General features: G+C 43.7%; 1 protein-coding gene across 7 annotated transcripts in view; it reads left to right on the top strand.

The window, feature by feature from the left end:
• The first annotated feature begins 3,624 nt into the window (after positions 1 to 3,624).
• The window catches only part of TTLL11 (tubulin tyrosine ligase like 11), a 272,492-nt gene continuing 249,582 nt past the window's right edge, over positions 3,625 to 26,534 (top strand). For 4 of the 7 annotated variants that reach the window (XM_058446115.1, XM_032165042.2, XM_032165041.2 and 1 more), the window contains exon 1: positions 3,625 to 4,262. In XM_058446115.1, coding sequence (XP_058302098.1) covers positions 3,801 to 4,262 — 462 coding nt within the window. In that variant the 5' untranslated portion in view covers positions 3,625 to 3,800. Of the gene's footprint in view, positions 4,263 to 13,562; positions 13,753 to 26,534 lie in introns of those variants that run through there. The other 3 variants (XM_058446119.1, XM_058446117.1, XM_058446114.1) reach the window with 3 other exon arrangements.

Genomic DNA, 26,534 nt, shown 5'->3' with positions numbered 1-26,534 from the left:
AGACAAGATTTGTTCTTGCCCAGACTGATGGTGGAGGCTGAGATGATTTCTAGATAGTGTGACAGACAGACCAGGGTTGAGAGTTGTGGATGAGAATTATGAGTGTGAATAGAAGAGAACAGAAAGTAACTATTTCTGCCTGGGGCACTTGGAAAAGTTTGTCTAAGAAGAGACATGAAGGAAGGGAAATCCAGACAGAAGGAACAGTGTTTACAAAGGCATGGAGGCAGGGAGAGGGGGGTGATTCCAGAAATTGTAATCAGGAAGGGCCTCTTAGGACAATCAATGTTCTTGGACTTTATCTGTAGATGGTGACAAACCAGGGGAGGTTTCTAAGCAGGAGAGTGGCAGGTCTGGTGTGGAGAATGGGTGGGTGTATGGCGGAGCTGGAGGCAGGCTAACAGCAGAAGCCTGAATTGGGACAGTGATGATAGAGATAGATAAGAGAGGAAGGAGGAGATCTCTCTCTCTCTCTCTCTCTCTCAGGAGCCTCGCTCTGTTGCCTAGGCGTGCAGTGGCGCGATCTCAGTTCACTGCAGCCTCTGCCTCCTGGGTTCATGAGTTTTGTGCCTCAGCCTCCTGAGTAGCTGGGATTACAGGCACACTCCACCATGCCCAGCTAATTTTTTGTATTTTTTTTTTTTTTTTTTTGAGACAGAGTCTTGCTCTGTCGGCCAGGCTGGAGTGCAGTGGCGTGGTCGCGGCTCACTGCAAGCTCCGCCTCCCGTGTTCACGCCATTCTCCTGCCTCAGCCTCCCCAGTAGCTGGGACTACAGGCGCCCGCCACCATGGCCGGCTAATTTTTTGTATTTTTTAGTACAGACGGGGTTTCACCATGTTAGCCAGGATGGTCTTGATCTCCTGACCTCGTGATCTGCCCGTGTCGGCCTCCCAATGTGTTGGGCGTGAGCCACTGCACCCGGCCTTTTTTGTATTTTTAGTAGAGATGGGGTTTCACCATGTTAGCCAGGCTGGTCACAAACTCCTGGCCTCAAGTGATTCGCCCATCTCGGCCTCCCAAAGTGCTGGGATTACAGGCGTGGGACAACGCACCTGGACCAGAGAGTGAGATCTCAATATAAAACCTGTAAGACTTGGCGATAGACTGGCTTTAGGGGGCCAGGGAGAGGGATAAGACTTGGCAAATTTCAAGCATGGATGACTGAATGAAGGTGGTGCCACTTGCTGAGATCAGGGACACCAGGAGGAGGGACAGGATTTGGGGGGTAGGTTGGTGGAGAGAGATGGGGGGACAATGAGGCCTTCTTACTAGTACCACGGACAGCTCCAAGAATTTCCAGAGGACTTGAAACAGACTCCATGAGTGGTTCTTGCCTCCACTGCCTTAGAATCAGCGGAGGAGCTAATTTAACATGCAGATTCCCAGGTCCACCCAGATATGCTGCATCAAAGTCTCTAGGGGTGGGGTCCGGGGCCTGCATTTTAAATAAACACCCCAGGTTGCTCCCATGCAAGTGGCCAGACGACCATACTTAACAGAAACTCTGAAACAAAGTCATGAAGGGAACAGATGCGAGCGCCCTCTGCTGCTAAAAAGGAGGTTTGGACCTCTTAAGTTTATGACTTGGACATTTCAAGGCAGTTTATTCAGCAAGTGAAACCCCTGGACTAAAGCAAAGAAACAAGACACCTGGAGAGATGAGAGAGGAAGAGGGGCCACATTCCTTGACAACTTCTGTGTTTCTTTCACCCTGTAGTGCCGAGCAAGGCAAAGTTCTCCTGTGTGCAGTCGTGGCCGCTGTGGTCAGTCTGGGGTGCTGTTACACCTTCTCAACCCCACTTCCTAAAAAAACAAATGTGGCTCCCTCAGGTGGGAAGGGAGAGCTTTCTCCTTGGTTTGGCTTTAAAATGATGGCAACTCCCAAAAACGGAAAGCAGGGGCTCAAACAGGTATTTGTATATCAATGTTAACCGACATTCTTCACAATAGCCAAAAGGTGGAAACAACCTAAATGTCCATTGACAGATGAATGGATAAAAACGAGGTGGTGTATGCACACGATGAAATATTATTCAGTCTTAAAAATGAGTGAAATTCTGACTCATGCTACAACACGGAGAAACCTTGAGGACATTATGCTACATGAAATAAGCCAGACAAATACTGCATGATTCCACTTATATGAGGAACCAGGAATAATCAAATTTATAGTCAGAAAGTAGAAATAGTGGTTCCCAGGGACTAGGAAAGAAGAGAATCCCGACTTATTGTTTCATAGACACAAAGTTTCAGTTTGGGAAGATAAAAGAGTTCTGGAGACCCATAGTGGTGCTGGTTGCACAACAATGTGAGTATACAGAATGCCACTGAAAATGTACACTAAAAATGGTTAAAATGGCAAATTTTGTTATATTTTTACCACAACAAAAAAAGTGATATAAGAAAAAGCAGTCAGGCTGGACGTGGTGGCTCACACTTGTAATCTCAGCACTTTGGGAGGCTGAGGCGGGTGGATCATCTGAGGTCAGGAGTTCGAGACCAGCCTGGCCAAGATGGTGAAACCCCATCTATACTAAAAATACAAAAAATTAGCCGGTCATGGTGGCCGGCTCCTGCAATCCCAGCTACTCACGAGGCTGAGGCAGGAGAATTGCTTGAACCCGGGAGGCGGAGGCTGCAATGAGCCGAGATAGCACCATTGCATCCCAGCCTGGGCGACAAGAGCAAAACTCTGTAACAACATCAACAACAACAACAAAACAAAAACAAAAACAAAAAAGAAAAGAAAAGAGACGCGGTGGTTCTTCTTGTAATCCTAGCACTGTGGGAGGCCGAGGCTGGCAGATCACCTGAGGTCAGGAGTTTGAGAACAGCCTGGGCAACACGGCGAAACCACGTTTCTATGAGAAACACAAAACTTAGCCGGGCGTGGTGGTGTATTCGTGTAGTCTCAGCTACTTGGGAGGTTGGGGTGGGAGGATCCCTTGAGCTCTGGAAGTTGAGGCTGCTGCAGTGAGCCGGGATTGCGCCACTGCACTCCAGCCTGGGAGACAGAGCGAGACCCTGTCTAAATAAAACAAGAAAAGAAAAAGAAAAAATCGTTAATATCCTCAACTCGAGTGGGAATCTATAGGGGTTACCCATGCCCATGACTTCCCCATCCCATCGGGAGCTCCCTGAGAAGAGGGAAAAGTGCCTCCCCTCTTATCTGGGGGAGCTCAAAGGACCAGCAGAGGGTTTCTTCAGTGGAACACTCTCTGCTCCCCTAGGGCCTGGGCTGGTCACATCCATCGCACTGAGGAGGTTCCCATCCATTGCACTGAGGAGGGTCCCATTGGGGGGCGCCTCCTCCGTCCTATCGAGAGTTATCCCAGCGAGTGTTGGCGGGGACTGAGCCTCCTGCTTGAGGTAGTTGTTTTTACTCCCAGTCCCCAGGCTCACGAGCCCCACGCGCGCTCAATCTGCCCTCCCGCTTCTCCTCGCCACCCCGAGTTCTGCGCCCCAGAGATCCAGCGCATCCGCGGGGTGGGCGGGTCCTGGCGGCTCTTTGCCCTCTTCCAACATGGCCGCCGCTGCCTCTGTGACAGGCAGGGTCACGTGGGCAGCCTTGCCTATGAGGTCGCTGGGGCTCGACCGGCGATTGTCCCTTCCCGGACCCCGTCTCGAGGCGGCGACTGCTGCTGTCAACCCGAGCCTGAGCGATCATGGCAACGGGCTCGGGCGGGGAGCGCGTGGTAGCGGCGGCAGCGGCGGCAGTTTGGTGGCGGGCTGGGGCGGCGGAGCGGCGGCGGCGGCGGCGACGGCACTGGCACTGGCACTGGAGCCGGCCCTGAGCGCCATGCGGCGGGGCAGCTCCGAGAGCGAGCTGGCGGCCCGGTGGGAGGCGGAGGAGGTGGCTGCGGCCAAAGCGGCGGCCAAAGCTGAGGCCGAGGCCACAGCGGAGATGGTGGCGGAACAGGTCCGCGTGGACGCGGGCGCGGCCGGGGAACCGGAGTGCAAGGCAGGGGAGGAGCAGCCCAAGGCCCCGGCCCCGGCCCCGGCGCAGCCCAGCGCGGCTGAGGAGGGGGACACCCAGGTCCTTCAGCGGCCGCCGCCCACGCTGCCCCCGTCCAAGCCGAAACCGGTGCAGGGCCTCTGCCCGCACGGGAAGCCCCGGGGCAAGGGCCGAAGCTGCAAGCGGAGCTCGGGCCACGGTTCCGGCGAGAACGGCTCCCAGCGGGCGGTCACCGTGGACAGCTCCAAGGCCAGGACCTCCCTGGATGCCCTGAAGATCAGCATCCGCCAGCTCAAGTGGAAGGAGGTGAGGCCCGGCCCGGCCCGGCCGCGTGGGCACAGTGGGGTGGACAGGACGACCTCAGAGGTCTTGGCACGGCCCAGGTCAGGTCAGCGGGCGAGGGCTGAGCTCCTGCGGTGCACCACGCTCGGGCCTGCTTGTCAGCCGCAAACTGCTCATCCTTCAAGGCCTACCCCCCCAAAATCACTTCCTCCAAGAGGGTTCCTCAGACCCTTCCGGGTCAAGTTAGCCACTCACTCGTCTGCATCCCCTGCAGCTCTTTATATGTCTCAGCCATCAGCATTTGCCTCTGCTTGTAGATATGTGTACGTCTGTCTCTTCCACCAGCTTGTAAGCCCCTGGGGCCCCGGACCCGCTCTCTCACTTCTTCGTTGAAGTTATATTTGTTTAGCACTTGCTGTGTGACTCTTGGGCAGAGGAATAGTTTTTATTTTGGAGGCAGACAGGCCTAGGGTCTCACTACACTCTGCTACTTAGCTGTGTGACCTTGAGTAAGTTGCTTCACCTCTTCAGCCTATTACCTTCTCTGTAAGGTGAGGCCAATTATACTTATCATCTTGTTAGCATTAGAAGACTCACTGCTTAGTGTTTTATAGCACAAGTCTGCAATAAATGGCAACTTATGTTACCACCTTCTCCTTTCTCTCTTCTTCCACCATCATCACCATCACCACCACCAGCACTGCCACTGTCATCATCATCAGTGTAGGCACTGTATTTTATATTCCAGGCTTGGCTTACAGCAGGTGTCAGTAAGCGGTGAATCAAAGGGTGAATGAAGACGTGAGTTATCATCCCCGAGCCCATTTTAGACTGGCAGGGGATGGGATGTAGCACCAATGACTCTAGAGGTGTCTGTTGCAGTTGGCTGAGTGGATAAAGCCATTTGACTTTATTTGCAGCATATAGGGTATATAATGTGCTTTCAGGAGTGTCAGGAGTTTGATTGAGGATAGCTGAGTGTGGACACAGCCAGTGGTAACACGGATCTGCTGCAGGTAACAGAGGACTCAGGTTCTTAGCCCTGTGCCTTGGCTATGGTAGATGCTCGGTAATGGTTGCATTAAGTTGGAACATACAGAGAGATGGCCACAGAAAGAACTGATGTGGTCGGAGGGTTGATGTCCCAATAGGAAAAAGTGCATTTGGTTTGGAGGGAAGTCAAGGATCAGGCAGAACCGACTTCCAGGTGGATAGGGGTTAGCCATTGGGGAAGTCTGACTCCAAGTGTCTGGGTCCCCAGCCTTGGGGCTTGGGATTCAGAGGGGAACTTTCATGCTGGGGAAACTTGCGGAAAACAAAGGCAGGCTCTCAGTTCTAAAGTATCTGGGTTTCTAGGCAGGGTCCCAGATCCAGGCCAGATATATGAGGGCTAGAAAAGGTACAACTGGACAACTTGTCAGTGCCGTGGTCTTAATGAAGGGAGAATCCAGCGAATGAAACCAGGCTATGGAGTCAGGCTAAGCAGATTGGCCCAAGTGGGGCCTCCACTTAGCTTCTCCCTGTGGGAGAGAGAGACATGAAGCAGGCCAGATCTTGTTTGCTAGGAGAGATGGGGCCAGATGGACTAATACATCCCAGCCCAGGTTTGTTCACTCATTCTGTAAATGTCCACTTTGGAAGTGTCAAGTTCTTTGCTGGGCCCTGGGAACCAAACATACTTAAGATGTGACCCTTGCCCCCAAGGACTTCGTAATTCAATAGGGAATAAAACACAAGTAAAGGAATAATTGCGGTCATTACAGGGCCATTGCTGCTGCATCCTGAAATGCTCCCTTTTCATTTATTTGCATGGCTTACTCTTGTCACTTCTTTAGATGATACCTTCCCCATCAGTCTCCAGCCCTTGGTATTTATTTTTTTTCCATAGTACTAAACTTCGCCAGGCATTATATTATGTATCGCTTGTTAATTGTCTGTTTCCCTCACTAGAGTGTAAGCTCCATGAGGGCAGGGGCTTTGTTTTGTTTATTGCTGTACCCACAGGTACTTGGCACGTAGAAGTTGCTCAATAAATATTTGTTGAATGAATGAATGCATTAGGTGATGAGTGTTTCTGTGTGAAAGTAGAAATGCTGCGGGAGGTAGAGGAGGGGCACCCAGGAAGGGCTTCCTGGAGGAGATAAACCCGAGCTAGGTCGTGAGTGCTGAAAATGAACTGGAGTTATTTAGGGGCATGGACTTTGGATCCCTGGTTGCAGGAGTGGTATGGGCAAAGCAGAGGCCCTTTCAGGACTTTCAGTATGGCTAGATCATAGCGTGGGAGGTGGAATGGTGAGAGATGGGGCTACAGAAATGAGCAGGGGTCAGATCATGTGCCATATGACGGGATTTGGACCTGTTTGGGGGAGGAAGGCTATGTGAGCCATTAACATAATTTTAACGTTCTTCCATTTATCAGGGCAAGTCAGTTAAACCCTTGAGGCCTCAGTTTGCTTATCTGTAAAGTAGGGGTGGGCAGAGCTAGTTCAGTGGTTTCCAGTCTTTCTACTTCAGTAGCCGCATAATGGTAATGTTGATCTACATGAGACTGTTGCACTGGTCAACCCCAGAGGATAGGCTTTTTCCAAGACACTTCTTCCACCTCCAACCCTGCCTTTTAGTCCCACTCAGAGAGCACATTGGCATATAGGTGGAGATGTTTATTCTAGTATATTTTAAAACATAATTCACTGAGTGTGGTGGCTCATGCCTGTAATTCTACCTACTTGGGAGGCTGAAGTGGGAGGATCACTTGAGTCCAGGAGTTCAAGGATGCAGTGAGCTATGATTGTGCCACTGCACACCAGCCTGGGTGACAGAGCAAGACCCTGTCTCTAAAAAAAATACTGAAAATTAAAAAAACATAATTCACTTGCAACAATAAGACTCTACTATTAGGCTTGTGATTATTACTGTCACCCTCATTAGTGCATGAAGTCCTGGGGGCAGGGGTGGTATCTGACTTATGTCCCTAATGCATAGCATATTCTAGGTGCTCAATAAATATTCATCAAATGAATTATGGAATATTTGCAACAGAGCTTACATCACATCTTGACACCCTAGTGTGGAGGTTGAAAAGTGCCAGAGTAGCTAAACTTTAAAGTTCCTTCCTGCTTTAAACTATGATTATAGTATTCTTAGTACCTCCTACAAAGTTGACTGCATGAAAAGTAACATATATATATATCCCTGGTACTAACAAAGTGCAAACACATGACCTTTCCTATGCCTGCCTTTCCCCATCTGTTATGAGGTGATATTGGATGAGATCATCTTGAACTCTCAGCGCTGACGTTTTAGGAGCAAGAACTTCTACTGGGGGCTGTGGTGCAAGGGTATGAGCAACAGTATCTCTTGCAGGCCATACTGTGTTGCTGTGGCTTTGGGGAGTACTGAGGTGGCTGGCTTTGGTGGGAGTGGATGAGTAACCCAGGTAAGAAATAAGGTCATGAACACCAACCAGAGTGAAAGCTGTGTCTCCTTTTATGGGTGCATAGTGAGGAACTATATATCACTGTCCACTCTAACAGGGTAGGACTGAGCCAGCATGTGAATTCAGAAGTTTGCTCAGCCGCAGGGCACACAATCTCTCTTCCTTTTTTCACTTTTTTTTTTTTTTTTTTTTGAGACAGGGTGTCGTTCTGTCACCAAGGCTGGAGTGCAGTGGTGCTATCTTGGCTCACTGCAATCTCACTGCAACCTCTGCCTCCCGGGTTTAAGCAGTTCTCCTGCCTCAGCCTCCTGAGTAGCTGAGATTACAGGCACGTGTCACCATCCCTGGCTAATTTTTGTATTTTTAATAGAGATGGGGTTTCACCATGATGGCCAGTCTGGTCTTGAACTCCTGACCTCAAGTGATCTGCCTGCCTCGGCCTCTCAAAGTGCTGGGATTACAGGTGTGAGCCACCACCCCTGGCTCCTTTTTCACTTTTCTTTATTGCACATATATTTAACAACAACATGATAATAAATCTTTATATAGCTCTTACTCTGTTCCAGGTGCTGTTTTAAGTGCTCTACATATATACAATTATTTGATTCTCCCAACGACTCAGTAAAATAAGTGCCTTATTGTGTCCATTCTACAGATAAGAAAATTGAAGTACACAGAGGTTGACTTACCTGAGGCCACGTAGCTAGTAAGGGACAGAGCTAGCATTTGAAATATGCATTCCATTTGAAACCAGGCTTCAATTCTGTGCTCTCTATTGGTAAACACTGGGCTGGAGGTCGCAGATGTGGATGTGAACAGGATACACTCCTTGCCCTCCAGGAGCTCCTGGTGTAGGGGGAGGAATAAATGCAAACAGACAGTTACAGTTTGGTCTGGGAGGTGAGTGAGTCAAGGACGTTCTATACAGAGTAGGAACAACAAGGCAGGTAGTATGGACCAGGTTTTATATGCAGGGTGGGATGATGGCAGCTTAGGGAGCATATGGGGGAGTGGAGAGCGATGAAGAAGGAGCCAGATCACAGAGCATGTTGAAGGCCACGCCAAGAAGCTTGCGCCTCTGACTGAATTTGATCACAGATTGCTTGCCATATATAGACCCAGCCTCCCTTGCCCACTCTCCTTCAGTCCCAAGTGAACCATGCCAGCCCTCAGATGATTCAGTTTGCAGTCATACCCGTTCTGGCCAGGTCTAATTTAACTGTGTCCACAATGTTAAATTTGTTTCTGAAAGGGAAGAATCACAGATGTTAGCTCTGTAAACTTGCAGACAAGACTGGAGTTACTCTCAAATAGCAAAATCATGTTTACAGAGCCACCACTGAAGTTGCGACATGAAAGAAAGGCATGGTTTCTGGTTCACCGCAGATGCTCAATGTTTATGGATTTGTATGGTCTTCTTCCCGTCCTGTGAAGATTCCCCATCTCCCGTAGATTCTTCTGTCATTTTGCTACCCTCGTTAAAAAACATCTCAGAGGAAAGACACCATAGAGAGTAGATGCCACTTTTGTTGTGAGCTGCCCTCCTTGGAGATGTAGGTTTTGTATATGTGCACAGTGGTGCCATGGCCACCAGCTAATGTGAATGAGGGCTCTGAGAGATTTCATAGCGGGACCTTTGTTGATGATAGTTTGAATAAGCCCCTGTCCCGAGATCTACTACAGTATAAAGTGTTTGTTTCAGAGACTCCAAATCATGCATTGTTCCCTGAAATTTATCCAGCCTTTCTTTAGAACAAGTATACACTTACTATATTGTCCTACTTACAACTGGTATAATATTAGTTACTGTTTATTAAATAGGGGTTATGTGCAAGGCATTGTACTGTTTTGTGCTCATGAAAAATTGTATTGAGAGGCTGAGGCACGAGAATTGCTTGAACCCGGGACGCGGAGGTTGCAGTGAGCTGAGATCGCACCACTGCACTTCAGCTGGGGTAACAGAGTGAGACTCTGTCTCAAAAAAAAAAAAAAAAATTGTATTGAGTATTTACTATGCATTATTTATTTAATCCTTGCAACAGCCCTCTAAAATAGACTGCATTGTCATCGTCAACTTACAGATGAGGGAACTGAGGCTTAGAGAGGGGCTGGTACAGGGCCAGCCCATGGCCACACAGATAACCAGTGGCAGAGCCATCCAGGGCCTGGGCTTGTAGCCAGTTTTCAATCATATACCTTCTTCTTTGCTAATCCTTTGCTAAAAACCGTTCTGTAAGAAGTTATTCTAGTATCATCACTATCATCATTACTATTCTCAAGTAACAACAGAAGAAACTGAGGTGGGCACAGCAAGTAAGTGAGAAAGTCAGGGTTCAAAAACCCACTTTTAAGTGTTTTATGATTCTCCACTTCTTAACCTTTCCATTCCTCATTTGACCCATAACTCAAGTGACCTTGGAGTCGGTCAGAATCAGGAGAGCAATAATGCAAATAAGACTTAAAATAAAACGTACTGAAATATATCCTGCCTGGCAGAGGGAGCATTTGGTGCCTGCGCCTTCCAAATCCTGTCTTGCTGCTGCCCACAGGGGAGATGCGATTCCTGTGCCATTTGACTAGCCGGGTTGCCTTCCTCCTCTGTGGAATGTGAGCCTGCTATTTGAATCTTTCTGTCTCGGATTCCTTCTGGAAGAAGGTAGAGTATAAAATGAAATATTGGGTAGTCTAATCTTTCCTCCCTTTCTATTTTCAATGATCGCCATTGCAACTTACTGCCCATTAAAAACAAATAGCACCATATTTAAAAACATTGTATGCCCTACTCCATCAAATGTTCTCCTTCCACAGATACATTATTTTAATGTCTAATCTATTGGAATCTTTCCTTTGCAAGTTAAACTTGTCATAACATAAAAATCACAATTCACTACCACTGTTATTTGAACGATACAATCCAGGTAATAGCTTCATGAATCCACACCAACTCCTTAAACAATCCTTTAAAAGACAATAAATTCAAGGGGCTCACATTCAAGCTCTATAACTCCTATAAATTAAAATCGTGTCTGTGTGTTTTTAAGCAGGTGCTGTAATGGTTAGGCTGTTTTCTGTGTTATAAAACATACAGTGTATTGTGCCACAATTTTGGTAGTGTTTTGGATTCTGGTTTTGTATCAGCAGAAGTTTAAGGCAAAAATTTAATGGCGCATTTTATTTTTTATTTAAATCTGTTCTTGAACATATTGTAAAAGTAATCGACCACTGTTTAAGTGCCTTCTCTCAAGGGGAAGTGTTGTATTTTGTAGTTGGCATGGGCTTTGAAATCTGACAGATGTGGGTTAAAATCCTTGCCTCTGATTGCTTGTGTGACTAAACTCTGTACTAAATACAGAACCTCTCTGAGACTCAGTTTCTTCAGCTGTAGCAATGGGCTAGTGCTATCTATAATCTCATAGAGTTTCTGTGAGAGTAAATGAAGGAATGTATGTAAATTGACTTAACCCAATGCTTGGCACACTGTAGGTATTCAGTTAGTGTTGATTCTTTTCTTTCTATCATGTAATTACAGGCTTGGTTATTTGATCTATTTTTTCTTAAACAGGGGGAAAATTTAATATAAAATGTTGTCCATATATGTAGGTTACCGGTTAGTCAGAGCAGGTGTGACCAGCTAATTTGACTCATCTAATAGATATTTTAAGATCTACTTTTGTGCCAGGCTGTATTTGGGATCTTGCGGATACAGCAGATAACACAGCCACTCACAGATGGCTGCAGCGTAAGGGACAGTTGCATTTTGGGTGAATGGCAATTTGATGTAGTCCCGGTTTAAGACGTTAAAAAATAACACTGATTTCATGTTTTTTTTTCTTTTTAAATCAATTATACTTTTAAAGTTTCCTGAGTCTAATTGAATGTTTTAAAGTCTCCATTCTGGACCTGGTGCCTATGTCATACTTTGTTTTTTGTTTGGTTGTTTGTTTGTTTGAAATGGAGTCTTGCTCTGTTGCCCAGGTTGGAGTGCAGCAGTGAGATCTCAGCTCACTGCAACCTCTGCCTCCTGGGTTCAAGCGATTCTCCTGCCTCAGCCTCCTGAGTAGCTGGGACTACAGACCCCTGCCACCATGCCCAGCTAATTTTTGTATTTTTGGTAGATACGGGGTTTCACCATGTTGGCTAGGCTGGTCTTGAACTCCTGACCTCAGATGATCTGCCTGCCTCAGCCTCCCAAAGTGGTGGGATTACAGGCGTGAGCCACCACGCCTGGCCTGTCTCATACTTTGGTATGTTAATTGTGTACCTCACCATGGGAAACTCGTTTTAGCTGTTTAAGTGACATCAGTATCTTGACTTTGGGTTTCACAGGGAAAACAGATGTTATTCTACATGAAAGTACCCACCACCTGTGTGGAAAAGATACAAATTTTCTGGGTCACGCAGTGGCTCTGTGTCCCCGGACAAGTTGCTTTACCTCATCTCTAAGACTGAGTATAAAATACTAGCTAGTTGTTGTGAGGATGAAGTCAGAAAATCTTAAAAGCGCCTGGCACTTTAAAGTAAGAATACATGTTGGTTTGACTTTCCCTCTGGTAAATCTCTATGACATCTTAATTAAATTTTGTAACAGAAAAATGGATGGTGTGAACAGGCAGATCAGCTTGCCATCCTCTAATTAGGTTTGAACCCCTCCTTTCCTTGTGGTTGCTCCTCTGAAGCTGAGTCATGTCCCTGAGATTCCTCCACAGAGGTTATTGTTTTGCTGGAGAGAACGATTAGGTTTCTCTATTCCAGGAGGACTTGCATCTCTCCTTCCTCCTCATATCAAATTGTGCCTTGCCAGCTGCTGCCGCTGCCATTTGCATGCATGTTTGTTTCCCTGGGTGTTTCTGAACCATTATCTAGTAATTTTTATAAATGCTTTATAAGTCCTATCAGGCATTTCTGGCAGCTTCCTTCCCTCTCCCATATGCTTCTCTGTCATCTGAATAAAACCTTCGCACCCTTAATGAAGCTGGAAGAATAGGCAGTTTATCTCCTGTGTAGTCTTCCCTGGGTATGGTTTTGCTTTTCAAATAAGTTCCTCAGTACATCTGCCTAGAACTCTGATGAAGGCCAGTTTTCCTATTTTGTTCTTTATACTCATAGGGAGATTCTATTTCTCATTGTGTCAGAACTGTGGGTTATTGGAATTTTAAAAAGCAACAGTGGACCATTTTTTGGACATCTTAGATTATGTATAAACAACTTTGTTCCAATTCCAGAAATAATATATGCTTATAAAAATTTATACTGTTCCCAAGCATATAAAATAAAAACTGAAACAAACCACCTACCCCATCCCCCTCCCTTTCCATCCTCCCCTCTAATTCCACTTCTGAGAGGTGACACCAGAATCCCAATTTGGTATGTATCTTTACAGACTTTTTTCTTTTTTTTCGGGATAGAGTCTTGCTCAGTCAGCCAGGCTGGAGTGCAGTGAAGCAATCTTGGCTCACCAAAACCTCTGCCTCCCGGGTTTAAGCAATTCTCCTGCCTCAGCCTCCCAAGTAGCTGGGATTATAGGTGTATGCCACCACACCTGGCTAATTTTTGTATTTTTAGTAGAGACGGGGTTTCACCATGTTAGCCAGGCTGATCTCGAACTACTGACCTTGTGATCTGCATTCCTTGGCCTCTCAAAGTGCTGGAATTACAGGTGTGAGCCACCGTGCCTGGCCCAGATTTTTTTCTTATTCTTGTACATATCAGGATGGCTAAATTGTGCTATGGTAAGAACCACAAAATAGCAGTGGCTTAATACAACCAAAGTTTATTTCTTGCCCATGCTATGGGTTCAATGGGGGCTGGTGGGATTGGGGAGCCGGGGTCTCTCATCATCTTGATTATTGAGATCGTGGTCTCCCATTGTGACACGTGCTTCCATGAGTCACTGAGGGAGGGAAAGAGCATGTGGTGGTGAATTTGCACTGGTTTTTAAAACGTCTACCCAGAAGTGATGCATCACTTTGGCTCACATTTGATTCGCTGGAGCAAGTTACATGGCCATAGCTAACCTCAGAGGGATGAGGGATGCGCAGTCCCACCATGAGGGTATAAAGAGGAGAATCAGGCTATTTGGTAAACTGTGCTAATTACCACCATGATATCATATGTAGAGATACAAATATATGCTGTATATAAATATAAATATGCACATATTTTATTTTTTCTTTCTAGAGAGGATCTTGCTCTGTCACCCAGGCTGGAGTGTAGTGGCGCAATCTCGGCTCACTGCAACCTCCACCTCCTGGGCTCAAACCATCCTCCCACCTCAGCAACCCTTGCCCCCCAGGAGCTGGGACTACAGGTGCACACCATGCCCAGCTAATTTTTTATATTTTTTTGTAGAGACAGCATTGTGCTATATTGCCCAAGCTAGTCTCCTGGGCTCAAGTGATTCTCCCGCCTTGGCCTCCCAAAGTGCTGAGATTACAGATGTGAGCCACTGTACCCAGCAGATATTTCATTTTTTAAAATGCTGCAGTTATACTATATAGATAGTGTTTGGCAACTGCTGTTTTAGCAGTACCTCATATACATCTTTCTCTGTTAGTATATATAGATTCATTTCATTTTAACAACCTAATCGTCCATTTTATATACCACAATTTATTGATGGATGTTATTTCTATGTGTTTTCTTTGCTATTACAAAGAGTGGTGCAATAAACATCACTCTTCAGACTCTTTTTTTTTTTTTTTGAGACAGAGTCTCGCTCTGTCACCCAGGCTGGAGTGCAATGGCACTATGTTGGCTCACTGCATCCTCCACCTCCCAGGTTCAAGCAATTCTCGTGCCTCAGCCTCCAGAGTAGCTGGGATTACAGGTGTGTGCCAATGTCTAGCTAAGTTTTGTATTTTCAGTGGAGACGGGGTTTCACCATGTTGGCTAAGCTGATCTTGAACTTCTGACCTCAAGTAATCTGCCCCCCCCTTGGCCTCCCAAAGTGTTGGGATTACAGGTGTGAGCCACTGCACCTGGCCTTTTCAGACATTTTAAGTGTGTATTTGTGCAAATACTTCTGTAGAATAAATTCCTAGGAATTGTTGGGTGAAAGGGCATATGTACTTTATATTTTGATTGTTACTATCAAATTGCCCTCAGCAGGGTTTGAGACTGCCTGTTTTTGCATATCTGCTCCAATACTATATACTGTTCATCTTGTGTATCTTTGCCAGACCGATGGGTAAAAATGTGTTCTTTTAATTTACATTTCTCTGATTGTCAACAAGGTTAAACTTTTTGCATAAGTTAATTTGTCATTTGTCTTGCTTCATCTGTGAAATGACTGAATCTATTTTTTGTTCATTTTATCTTTTGGGTTGTTTTGTTTATGTTTTTTCTTATTGGCTTGTAAATATTATGGTTACTTTTTATCTCATATGCATTGTAAATATTTCCCCCGTTGGTTATTTAAATGTCTCCCAAATAATCATTTGCCTTGCATGATCCACATTACAATTAAAAAATTTCTTCTTCTCATTCACTAAAAACAGTCCTTAATTACTTTTGACTTGTTAGCTCAAGAAGGCAGAAGAAACACATAATTCTACCTCCAGATGCTCTGAAATACCTAGTGAATTAAGAGATTGTGTGGAGAGCCTTAGAGTTTTACATGTCCATGGAACTGGATATTTTATATGAAACTTTCACACAGATTTATCTAACATGACTTTGACTTTGTGCAGTAAGTATGGTAGATTTAGTTATTTCTGTTGTACAGATGTCCCTGCATCTATAGATTTGGGTTTGAATCCCCACCACATATTAATTCTGTCACATGGGGCATCATGGTACTTAGGGGGTTTATTCCATGTTAATCATATATGTAACATGTATGGCGAAGTCAGTACGCAATCAGTGTTTATTCTCTTTCAACTCTCCCACTCTTCAGAGGTGTTAAGAGACACACAGTTTAGATCTAGAGGCTGGCTCTCCTGGCTTGTAGGCCAGGTCTTGTTCTAGTGGACTGTATTGCTCCTCTGAAGAGAGTGTGAGTTCCTGGCCTCTTTAGAAATAAGACCATCAGAAGTTAGTGTTTACATAAGTCCTTCAGTGCAGGACTGGGCTTTGAGCCTGGATGTTGGTTTTATTTAAAAAGCACATTTCTCACTTATATAAATAATCCTTGTACATTGCTTAAAAATTTGGAAAAAATATTTTTAAAACATTTATAGTCCTACCACTGAGATGGAATGACTACTTTCACGCTGAAGCATTTCTTTCCAGTATTTCTTCTGGGCGTATATATTTTTTTGTTTTACAAATCTGATACAATTTTATTATATCATTAACATTAATGCCCACATTATAATTTAAACATTTTTCCTTGCTATACAACTTTTTATCAATGTCATTTTAATTGCTGCAAAATATTTCATTCAGTGGGTTGTATTTCATTATTTATTTTCCTGGTATTAAATGTTTAGATTGAACCCTCTATTAAAAATTATTCAGGAATGTGCTTCCTTCCTATATTTCATATTCTTTTCCTTTTCTTTTTTTTTGGTCTTTAGAGAAAAGGTTTCACTCTGTCACCCAGGCTGGAGTGCAGCGGCATGAACATAGCTCACTGCACCCTTGAACTCCTGGCCTCAAGTGATCCTCCCACCCCAGCTCCAAACTAGCTAGGACTAAAGGCGTGCGCCCCCATGTCCAGCTAGTTTTTGTATATATATATATTTTTTGTAGAGATGGGGTCTCCATATGTTGCCCAGGCTGGTCTTGAACTCTTGGCCTCAATGATCCTCTGGCTTCAGCCTCCCAGATTGCTAGGATTACAGGTGTGCGTCACTGCACCCAGCATTTTTCCTATTATTTTCTTAAGATAACTTTCCAAAAATGAAATAATTGGACCACAGGGAATATACATTTTAAGGCTTTTGGAATATATGGCCAAATTGCTTTCCAAAATAGTTTTAGCAATTTATGCTCAGCTCTGAGGGTTCCTATAAATACTTACTTTTGAAGAATATAATGACAAATACTGGAGAAGAGAGTGAAACAAATGAATCTTCTCCAACCTATGGGTCCTGTCTTCACCAAATACTTAAATTCTAATCATCAGTGCATAGTTCAAAGCAGGGCATTTTGATATGGCTATTTTGCTGTGGCCATTATGCCTAATTTGAAACAGCCATATCACAATGTAAACTCACTCTTTTTAATTTTCAAATAATGTATTCAGTAGACATGCTTGGCTTTCTCTTTATCCTTGACCTTCTTTTTTTATTTTTAAAATAAAAAGAGGTGGTGTCTCACTATGTTGCCCAGGCTAGTCGTGAATGCCTAGCCTCAAGTGATCCTTCCACCTCGGCCTCCCAAAGTGTTGGGATTCTAGGTGTGAGCCACTGCGCCTGGCTCATCCTTGACCTTCTCATTACTTCTAACTCCTTGTGTCATCCTTGATCTTCTACCCAGAGGTAGGGCTTAAGCATTTCACATACTTTGGCAGTTTTATTGCCAAAAGTTTTGATAGGTGATTTCTTTTTTTTTTTTTTTTGAGATGGGGTCTTGCTCTGTCACCCAAACTGGAGTGCAGTGGTGCAATCTCAGCTCACAGCAACCTCTACCTCCTGGGTTCACACCATTCTCCTGCCTCAGCCTCCCGAGTAGCTGGGACCACAGGCGCCCGCCACCACACCCGGCTAATTTTTTGTATTTTTAGTGGAGACGGGGTTTCACCGTGTCAGCCAGGATGGTCTCGATCTCTTGACCTCATGATCCGCCCTCCTTGGCCTCCCAAAGTGTTGGGATTACAGGCATGAGCCACTGCACCCAGCCAGTTTTGATAGGTGATTTCTTAGGTTTTGTCAAAATATCTCTGGAGTTAAAAAAAGGGGGAGGGGTTATATTAAGAGCTGCATTAAAATGTCATATGCCATCATTAGCTGTTAGGGAAATGAAAATCAAAACCACAGTGAAATACCACTTCATACCTATTGGGTTATCTATAATAAATAAGACAGATAGTACATGTTGGCAGGGATGTGGAGAAATTGGAACCCTCATACTCTCTTGGTGGGACTGTAAAATGGTGCAGCCATTTTAAAAAACAATTTGGCAGTTCCTCAAATGTTAAACATCCTAGCAGTTCACTCCTGATATATACCCAAGAGAAACCCAAGAGAAACGAAAACATATGTGCACGTAACAACTTGTACACTAATGTTCATAGTAGCATTATTCACAATAGCCAGAAAGTGGAAACAATCCAAATGTCCATCAACTGGTGGGTAAATGAAATGTGGATTATATCCAAGCAGTGGAATATTATTCAGCCATAACAGGGAATGAATAGTACAACTTGGATGAACCTTGAAAACATTATCCTAAGTGAAAGAAGCCAGGCACAAAAGACCACATATTGTGTGATTTCATTTATATGAAGTATTCAGAACAGGGAAATCTGTAGACAGAAAATAAATTAGTGGTTGCCTAGAGCTAGAGGTGGGAGAGAAGTTTGGTGGGGGAGGTGGGGAGTGGGTACAAGGTTTCTTTCTGGGGTGATAAAAATGTTCTAAAATTGATTGTAGTGTTGGTGGCACCACTCTGAGTATATTAAAAACCATTGAATTGTACACTTTAAATGGGTTGATTGTATGGTATGTGAAAGACATTTCAATAAAGCTGTTAAAAATGCCATATGCTTATCCAGTTCTCGTCATTGAACAGTACTTGCTTCCTAGGTAGTAACTGGCAATATGCATTAGGGACTGAAGTTCTGTGCTGCCTGTTAATTTTGCATTGCAAATATTGCCCATTACAGGTACACTGGCTCCTTGGATACCTGTAGCTAATGCAATCCTGTTCTGGTTGCATAAGGTAGTATGCAACCTGATGGAAGCTGTAACAGTACTCTAAACTTTCTTCATAAGAATGAGCTTTGTTTTTCTTTTCAGGGAAATTTTGAATATTTTCCTGAAGAACAAAGTTCAGACTCCTTATGAGGGCTCCATATGATGCTTTTCACAACCCAAGATGCATTATGTCTTGGTGGTTGAAAGCATGAGCTTTAGACCTACACAGATGGGGGTTTGAAACAACTCAATGTGTAACTTTTGGCATATTTTACTCTGAGACTCAGTTTCTTTATCTGTAAAATGGGCATAATACCACCATACTTAATGGAGTTATTTATTGCCAGCATAAAAAGCTATAATCATGTAAAGTGCCAGGTACATAATGAAGACTCAGTTGAATATTCAAAAAAATTAACACTTGGCCCTAACATTCTCTAGGCTTATTTCCCATATCCCCTGCCTTGAACTTTATGTGCTACTGACACCACACTGCATGTGGTTTGCTTGAGCCTTCATGCTGTGCTATTCCTCTTGACCTTTGTTCATGTTTTTCCTCCTCTGAATGCTCCCTCCCTTTGTTTGGCTATCTTTTTACATATCCTTCAAGAATTAAGTTTTAGCTCATCTTTTCCATATATCTTCCCTGACTCCCACACACATGCCCTAGGCTAGGCTAAGTCCCCTTCGTTGGGTCATTTAGAGTATTTTATATGTATCTCAATTTGATTAGTTTTTTCAAAGAAGCAACTTTTGACTTTATTGATCATCTCCATTGTATCTTTTTTTCTATTTCATGGCTTGCTGCTCTTTATTACTTCTTCTCTTCTACTTTTTGAGGTTTATTTTGTTGTTCTTTTTCCAATATTACATTGGCTGCTTTGCTAATAAAAGCACTCAAGACTACAAATTTGCCTCTAACCACTGCTTTAGCTACACCTATGAGTTTTATTATGCAGTATTCAAAAAATCACCTTGTAGTTCTATGTATTTTACATTTTCATGAAGATTTCTTCCTTGACCCATGGGTTATTTAGATTTGTGTTTCAAAAACATTTCTAAGCACATAAGGTTATTTCTACTTATCTTTTTGTTATTAATTTCTAACTTAATTTCATTGTGGTTAGAGGATGTTCTTTCTTTCCTTCCTCCCTCCTCCCATCTGTTTTTTTTTTTTTTTTTTTTTTTGCAGGTTTTTGCTTTATGGCCTAATACATGGTCAGTTTTTGCAAATGTTCCATGTATGCTTGAAAACAATGTGTATTCTCTAGTTATTGAAAGCAATATTTTACATATGTATGTTAGATTAACTTATGAAGTGCATTATATACATTTTATAGCCCTGATTTTTGTCCAACATTTTACATATGTATGTTAGAATAATTTGTGAATTGTATTATATAAATTTTATAGCCCTGATTTTTATCTGATCTATTAAGAGTTATGTTAAAAATTTCTTCTGTGATTGTGGATTTCATATCCTTTTTTTTTTTGAAGTATTATTTATTTATTTATTTATTTATTATTATACTTTAGGTTTTAGGGTACATGTGCACAATGTGCAGGTTTGTTACATATGTATCCATGTGCCATGTTGTTTTGCTGCACCCATTAACTTGTCATTTAGCATTAGGTATATCTCCTAATGCTGTCCCTCCCCCCTCCCCCCACCCCACAACAGTCCCCAGAGTGTGATGTTCCCCTTCCTGTGTCCATGAGTTCTCATTGTTCAATTCCCACCTATGAGTGAGAACATGCGGTGTTTGGTTTTTTGTCCTTGCGATAGTTTACTGAGAATGATGTTTTCCAGTTTCATCCGTGTCCCTACAAAGGACATGAATTCATCATTTTTTATGGCTGCATAGTATTCCTTGGTGTATATGTGCCACATTTTCTTAATCCAGTCTATCGTTGTTGGACATTTGGGTTGGTTCCAAGTCTTTGCTATTGTGAATAGTGCCGCAATAAACATGTGTGCATGTGTCTTTATAGCAGCATGATTTATAGTCCTTTGGGTATATACCCAGTAATGGGATGGCTGGGTCAAATGGTATTTCTAGTTCTAGATCCCTGAGGAATCGCCACACTGACTTCCACAATGGTTGAACTAGTTTACAGTCCCACCAACAGTGAAAAAGTGTTCCTATTTCTCCACATCCTCTCCAGCACCTGTTGTTTCCTGACTTTTTAATGATGGCCATTCTAACAGGTGTGAGATGGTATCTCACTGTGGTTTTGATTTGCATTTCTCTGATGGCCAGTGATGATGAGCATTTTTTCATGTGTGTTTTAGCTGCATAAATGTCTTCTTTTGAGAAGTGTCTGTTCATGTCCTTCACCCACTTTTTGATGGGGTTGTTTGTTTTTTTCTTGTAAATTTGTTTGAGTTCATTGTAGATTCTGGATATTAGCCCTTTGTCAGATGAGTAGGTTGCAAAAATTTTCTCCCATTCTGTAGCTTGCCTGTTCACTCTGTTGGTAGTCCCTTTTGCTGTGCAGAGGCTCTTTAGTTTAATTAGATCCCGTTTGTCAATTTTGGCTTTTGTTGCCATTGCTTTTGGTGTTTTAGACATGAAGTCCTTGCCCATGCCTATGTCCTGAATGGTATTGCCTAGGTTTTCTTCTAGGGTTTTTATGGTTTTAGGTCTAACATGTAAGTCTTTAATCCATCTTGAATTAATTTTTGTATAAGTTGTAAGGAAGGGATCCAGTTTCAGCTTTCTACATATGGCTAGCCAGTTTTCCCAGCACCATTTATTAAATAGGGAATCCTTTCCCCATTTCTTGTTTTTGTCAGGTTTGTCAAAGATCAGATAGTTGTAGCTATGCGGCATCATTTCTGAGGGCTCTGTTCTGTTCCATTGATCTATGTCTCTGTTGTGGTACCAGTACCATGCTGTTTTGGTTACTGTAGCCTTGTAGTATAGTTTAAAGTCAGGTAGTGTGATGCCTCCAGCTTTGTTCTTTTGGCTTAGGATTGACTTGGCGATGCGGGCTCTTTTTTGGTTCCATATGAACTTTAAAGTAGTTTTTTCCAATTCTGTGAAGAAAGTCATTGGTAGCTTGATGGGGATGGCATTGAATCTATAAATTACCTTGGGCAGTATGGCCATTTTCACGATATTGATTCTTCCTACCCATGAGCATGGAATGTTCTTCCATTTGTTTGTATCCTCTTTTATTTCATTGAGCAGTGGTTTGTAGTTCTCCTTGAAGAGGTCCTTCATATCCCTTGTAAGTTGGATTCCTAGGTATTTTATTCTCTTTGAAGCAATTGTGAATGGGAGTTCACTCATGATTTGGCTTTCTGTTTGTCTGTGATTGGTGTACAAGAATGCTTGTGATTTTCGTACATTGACTTTGTATCCTGAGACTTTGCTGAAGTTGCTAATCAGCTTAAGGAGATTTTGGGCTGAGACAATGGGGTTTTCCAGATATACAATCATGTCATCTGCAAACAGGGACAATTTGACTTCCTCTTTTCCTAATTGAATACCCTTTATTTCCTTCTCCTGCCTGATTGCTCTGGCCAGAACTTCCAGCACTATGTTGAATAGGAGTGGTGAGAGACGGCATCCCTGTCTTGTGCCAGTTTTCAAAGGGAATGCTTCCAGTTTTTGCCCATTCAGTATAATATTGGCTGTGGGTTTGTCATAGAGAGCTCTTATTATTTTGAGATACGTCCCATCAATACCTAATTTATTGAGAGTTTTTAGCATGAAGGGTTGTTGAATTTTGTCAAAGGCCTTTTCTGCATCTATTGAGATAATCATGTGGTTTTTGTCTTTGGTTCTGTTTATATGCTGGATTACATTTATTGATTTGCGTATGTCGAACCAGCCTTGCGTCCCAGGGATGAAGCCCACTTGATCGTGGTGTATAAGCTTTTTGATGTGCTGCTGGATTCGGTTTGCCAGTATTTTATTGAGGATTTATGCATCAATGTTCATCAAGGATATTGGTCTGAAATTCTCTTTTTTGGTTATGTCTCTGCCAGGCTTTGGTATCAGGACGATGCTGGCTTCATAAAATGTGTTAGGGAGGATTCCCTCTTTTTCTATCGATTGGAATAGTTTCAGAAGGAATGGTACCAGTTCCTCCTTGTACCTCTGGTAGAATTCGGCTGTGAATCCATCAGGTCCTGGACTCTTTTTGGTTGGTAAGCTATTGATTATTGCCACAATTTCAGAACCTGTTATTGGTCTATTCAGAGATTCAACTTCTTCCTGGTTTAGTCTTGGGAGGGTGTATTTGTCGAGGAATTTATCCATTTCTTCTAGATTTTCTAGTTTATTTGCATAGAGGTGTTTGTAGTATTCTCTGATGGTAGATTGTATTTCTGTGGGATCGGTGGTGATATCCCCTTTTTCATTTTTTATTGCATCTATTTGATTCTTCTCTCTTTTCTTCTTTATTAGTCTTTCTAGCAGTCTATCAATTTTGTTGATCTTGTCAAAAAACCAGCTCCTGGATTCATTAATTTTTTGAAGGGTTTTTTGTGTCTCTATTTCCTTCAGTTCTGCTCTGATTTTAGTTATTTCTAGCCTTCTGCTAGCTTTTGAATGTGTTTGCTCTTGCTTTTCTAGTTCTTTTAATTGTGATGTTAGGGTGTCGATTTTGGATCTTTCCTGTTTTCTCTTGTGGGCATTTAGTGCTATAAATTTCCCTCTACACACTGCTTTGAATGTGTCCCAGAGATTCTGGTATGTTGTGTCTTTGTTCTCGTTGGTTTCAAAGAACATCTTTATTTCTGCCTTCATTTCATTATGTACCCAATAGTCATTCGGGAGCAGGTTGTTCAGTTTCCATGTAGTCGAGCAGTTTTGAGTGAATTTCTTTTTTTTTTTTTTTTTTGAGACGGAGTCTCGCTCTATCGCCCAGGCTGGAGTGCAGTGGCGCAATCTCGGATCACTGCAAGCTCTGCCTCCTGGGTTCATGCCATTCTCCTGCCTCAGCCTCTCCGAGTAGCTGGGCCTACAGGCGCCCGCCACCACGCCTGGCTAATTTTTTGTATTTTTAGTAGAGACGGGGTTTCACTGTGGTCTCGATCTCCTGACCTCGTGATCCGCCTGCCTTGGCCTCCCAAAGTGCTGGGATTACAAGCGTGAGCCACCGTGCCCGGCCTTGAGTGAATTTCTTAATCCTGAGTTCTAGTTTGATTGCACTGTGGTCTGAGAGACAGTTTGTTATAATTTCTGTTCTTTTACATTTGCTGAGGAGAGCTTTACTTCCAACTATGTGGTCAATTTTGGAATAGGTGTGGTGTGGTGCTGAAAAAAATGTATATTCTGTTGATTTGGGGCGGAGAGTTCTGTAGATGTCTATTAGGTCCACTTGGTGCAGAGTTGAGTTCAATTCCTGGATATCCTTGTTAACTTTCTGTCTCGTTGATCTGTCTAATGTTGACAGTGGAGTGTTAAAATCTCCCATTATTATTGTGTGGGAGTTTAAGTCCCTTTGTAGGTCACTCAGGACTTGCTTTATGAAGCTGGGTGCTCCTGTGTTGGGTGCATATATATTTAGGATAGTTAGCTCTTCTTGTTGAATTGATCCCTTTACCATTATGTAATGGCCTTCTTTGTCTATTTTGATCTTTGTTGGTTTAAAGTCTATTTTATCAGAGACTAGGATTGCAACCCCTGCCTTTTTGTGTTTTCCATTTGCTTGATAGATCTTCCTCCATCCCTTTATTTTGAGTCTATGTGTGTCTTTGCACGTGAGATGGGTTTCCTGAATACAGCACACTGATGGGTCCTGACTCCTTATCCAGTTTGCCAGTCTGTGTCTTTTAATTGGCGCATTTAGCCCATTTACATTTAAAGTTAATATTGTTATATGTGAATCTGATCCTGTCATTATGATGTTAGTTGGTTATTTTGCTCGTTAGTTGATGCAGTTTCTTCTTCGATGGTCTTTACAATTTGGCATGTTTTTTGCAGTGGCTGGTACCGGTTGTTCCTTTCCATGTTTAGTGCTTCCTTCAGGAGCTCTTTTAGGGCAGGCCTGGTGGTGACAAAATCACTCAGCGTTTGCTTGTCTGTAAAGTATTTTATTTCTCCTTCACTTATGAAGCTTAGTTTGGCTGGATATGAAATTCTGGGTTGAAAATTCTTTTCTTTAAGAATGTTGAATATCGGCCCCCACTCTCTTCTGGCTTGTAGAGTTTCTGCCGAGAGATCAGCTGTTAGTCTGATGGGCTTCCCTTTGTGGGTAACCCGACCTTTCTCTCTGGCTGCCCTTAACATTTTTTCCTTCATTTCAACTTTGGTGAATCTGACAATTATGTGTCTTGGAGTTGCTCTTCTTGAGGAGTATCTTTGTGGCGTTCTCTGTATTTCCTGAATCTGAATGTTGGCCTGCCTTGCTAGATTGGGGAAGTTCTCCTGGATAATATCTTGCAGAGTGTTTTCCAACTTGGTTCCATTCTCCCCATCATTTTCAGGTACACCAATCAGACGTAGATTTGGTCTTTTCACATAGTCCCAAATTTCTTGGAGGCTTTGTTCATTTCTTTTTATTCTTTTTTCTCTAAACTTCCCTTCTCGCTTCATTTCATTCATTTCATCTTCCATCAGCGATACCCTTTCTTCCAGTTGATCGCATCTGCTACCGAGGCTTCTGCAATCTTCGCGTAGTTCTCGAAACCTGGATTTCAGCTCCATCAGCTCCTTTAAGCCCTTCTCTCCATTGGTTATTCTAGTTATCTAGTTTCTAATTTTTTTTCAAAGTTTTTAACTTCTTTGCTATTGTTTTGAATTTCCTCCCGTAGCTCAGAGTAGTTTGATCGTCTGAAGCCTTCTTCTCTCAACTTGTCAAAGTCATCCTCCATCCAGCTTTGTTCCATTGCTGGTGAGGAACTGCGTTCCTTTGGAGGAGGAAAGGTGCTCTGCTTTTTAGAGTTTCCAGTTTTTCTGCTCTGTTTTTTCCCCATCTTTGTGGTTTTATCTACTTTTTGTCTTTGATGATGGTGATGTACAGATGGGTTTTTGGTGTGGATGTCCTTTCTGTTTGTTAGTTTTCCTTCTACCAGACAGGACCCTCAGCTGCAGGTCTGTTGGAGTTTACTAGAGGTCCACTCCAGACCCTGTTTGGCTGGGTGTCAGCAGCAGTGGCTGCAGAACAGCGGATTTTCGTGAGACCACAAATTCAGCTGTCTGATAGTTCCTCTGGAAGTTTTGTCTCAGAGGAGTACCTGGCCGAGTGAGGTGTCAGTCTGTCCCTACTGGGGGGTGCCTCCCAGTTAGGCTGCTTAGGGGTGAGGGACCCACTTTAGGAGGCAGTCTGTCCATTCTGAGATCTCCAGCTGCGTGCTGGGAGAACCACTACTCTCTTCAAAGCTGTCAGTCAGACAGGGACATTTAAGTCTGCAGAGGTTCCTGCTGAATTTTTGTTTGTCTGTGCCCTGCCCCCAGAGGTGGAGCCTACAAAGGCAGGCAGGCCTCCTTGAGCTGTGGTGGGCTCCACCCAGTTCGAGCTTCCTGGCTGCTTTGTTTACCTAAGCAAGCCTGGGCAATGGCGGGCGCCCCTCCCCCAGCCTCACTGCCATCTTGCAGTTTGATCTCAGACTGCTGTGCTAGCAATCAGCGAGACTCCGTGGGCATAGGACCCTCTGAGCCAGGTGCAGGACACAATCTCCTAGTGTGCCGTTTTCCAGGCCCGTTGGAAAAGCGCAGTATTAGGGTGGGACTGACCCGATTTTCCAGGTGCCATCTGTTACCCCTTTCTTTGACTAGGAAAGGGAACTCCCTGACCCCTTGCACTTCCCGAGTGAGGCAATGCCTCGCCCTGCTTTGGCTCACGCACAGTGCGCTTCACCGACTGTCCTGCATCCACTGTTTGGCACTCCCTAGTGAGATGAAATCGGTACCTCAAACAGAAATGCAGAAATCACCCGTCTTCTGTGTCGCTCAGGCTAGGAGCTGTAGACCGGAGCTGCTCCTATTCGGCCATCTTGGCTCCCTCATATCTTTTTTAATTGATTTTTTTTCTTGTTCATTTTCTCCCTGCACTAGTCTGGAAGTTACATATTCTATGTTTATTCTTCTATTGATTACCCTAGGA

The sequence above is a fragment of the Hylobates moloch genome, unplaced genomic scaffold, assembly GCF_009828535.3.
Source record: "Hylobates moloch isolate HMO894 unplaced genomic scaffold, HMol_V3 SCAFFOLD_10, whole genome shotgun sequence".
Taxonomy (NCBI): domain Eukaryota; kingdom Metazoa; phylum Chordata; class Mammalia; order Primates; family Hylobatidae; genus Hylobates; species Hylobates moloch.
The sequence above is the reverse complement of the archived record's forward strand: the minus strand, read 5'-3'. Positions and strand labels throughout refer to the sequence as shown.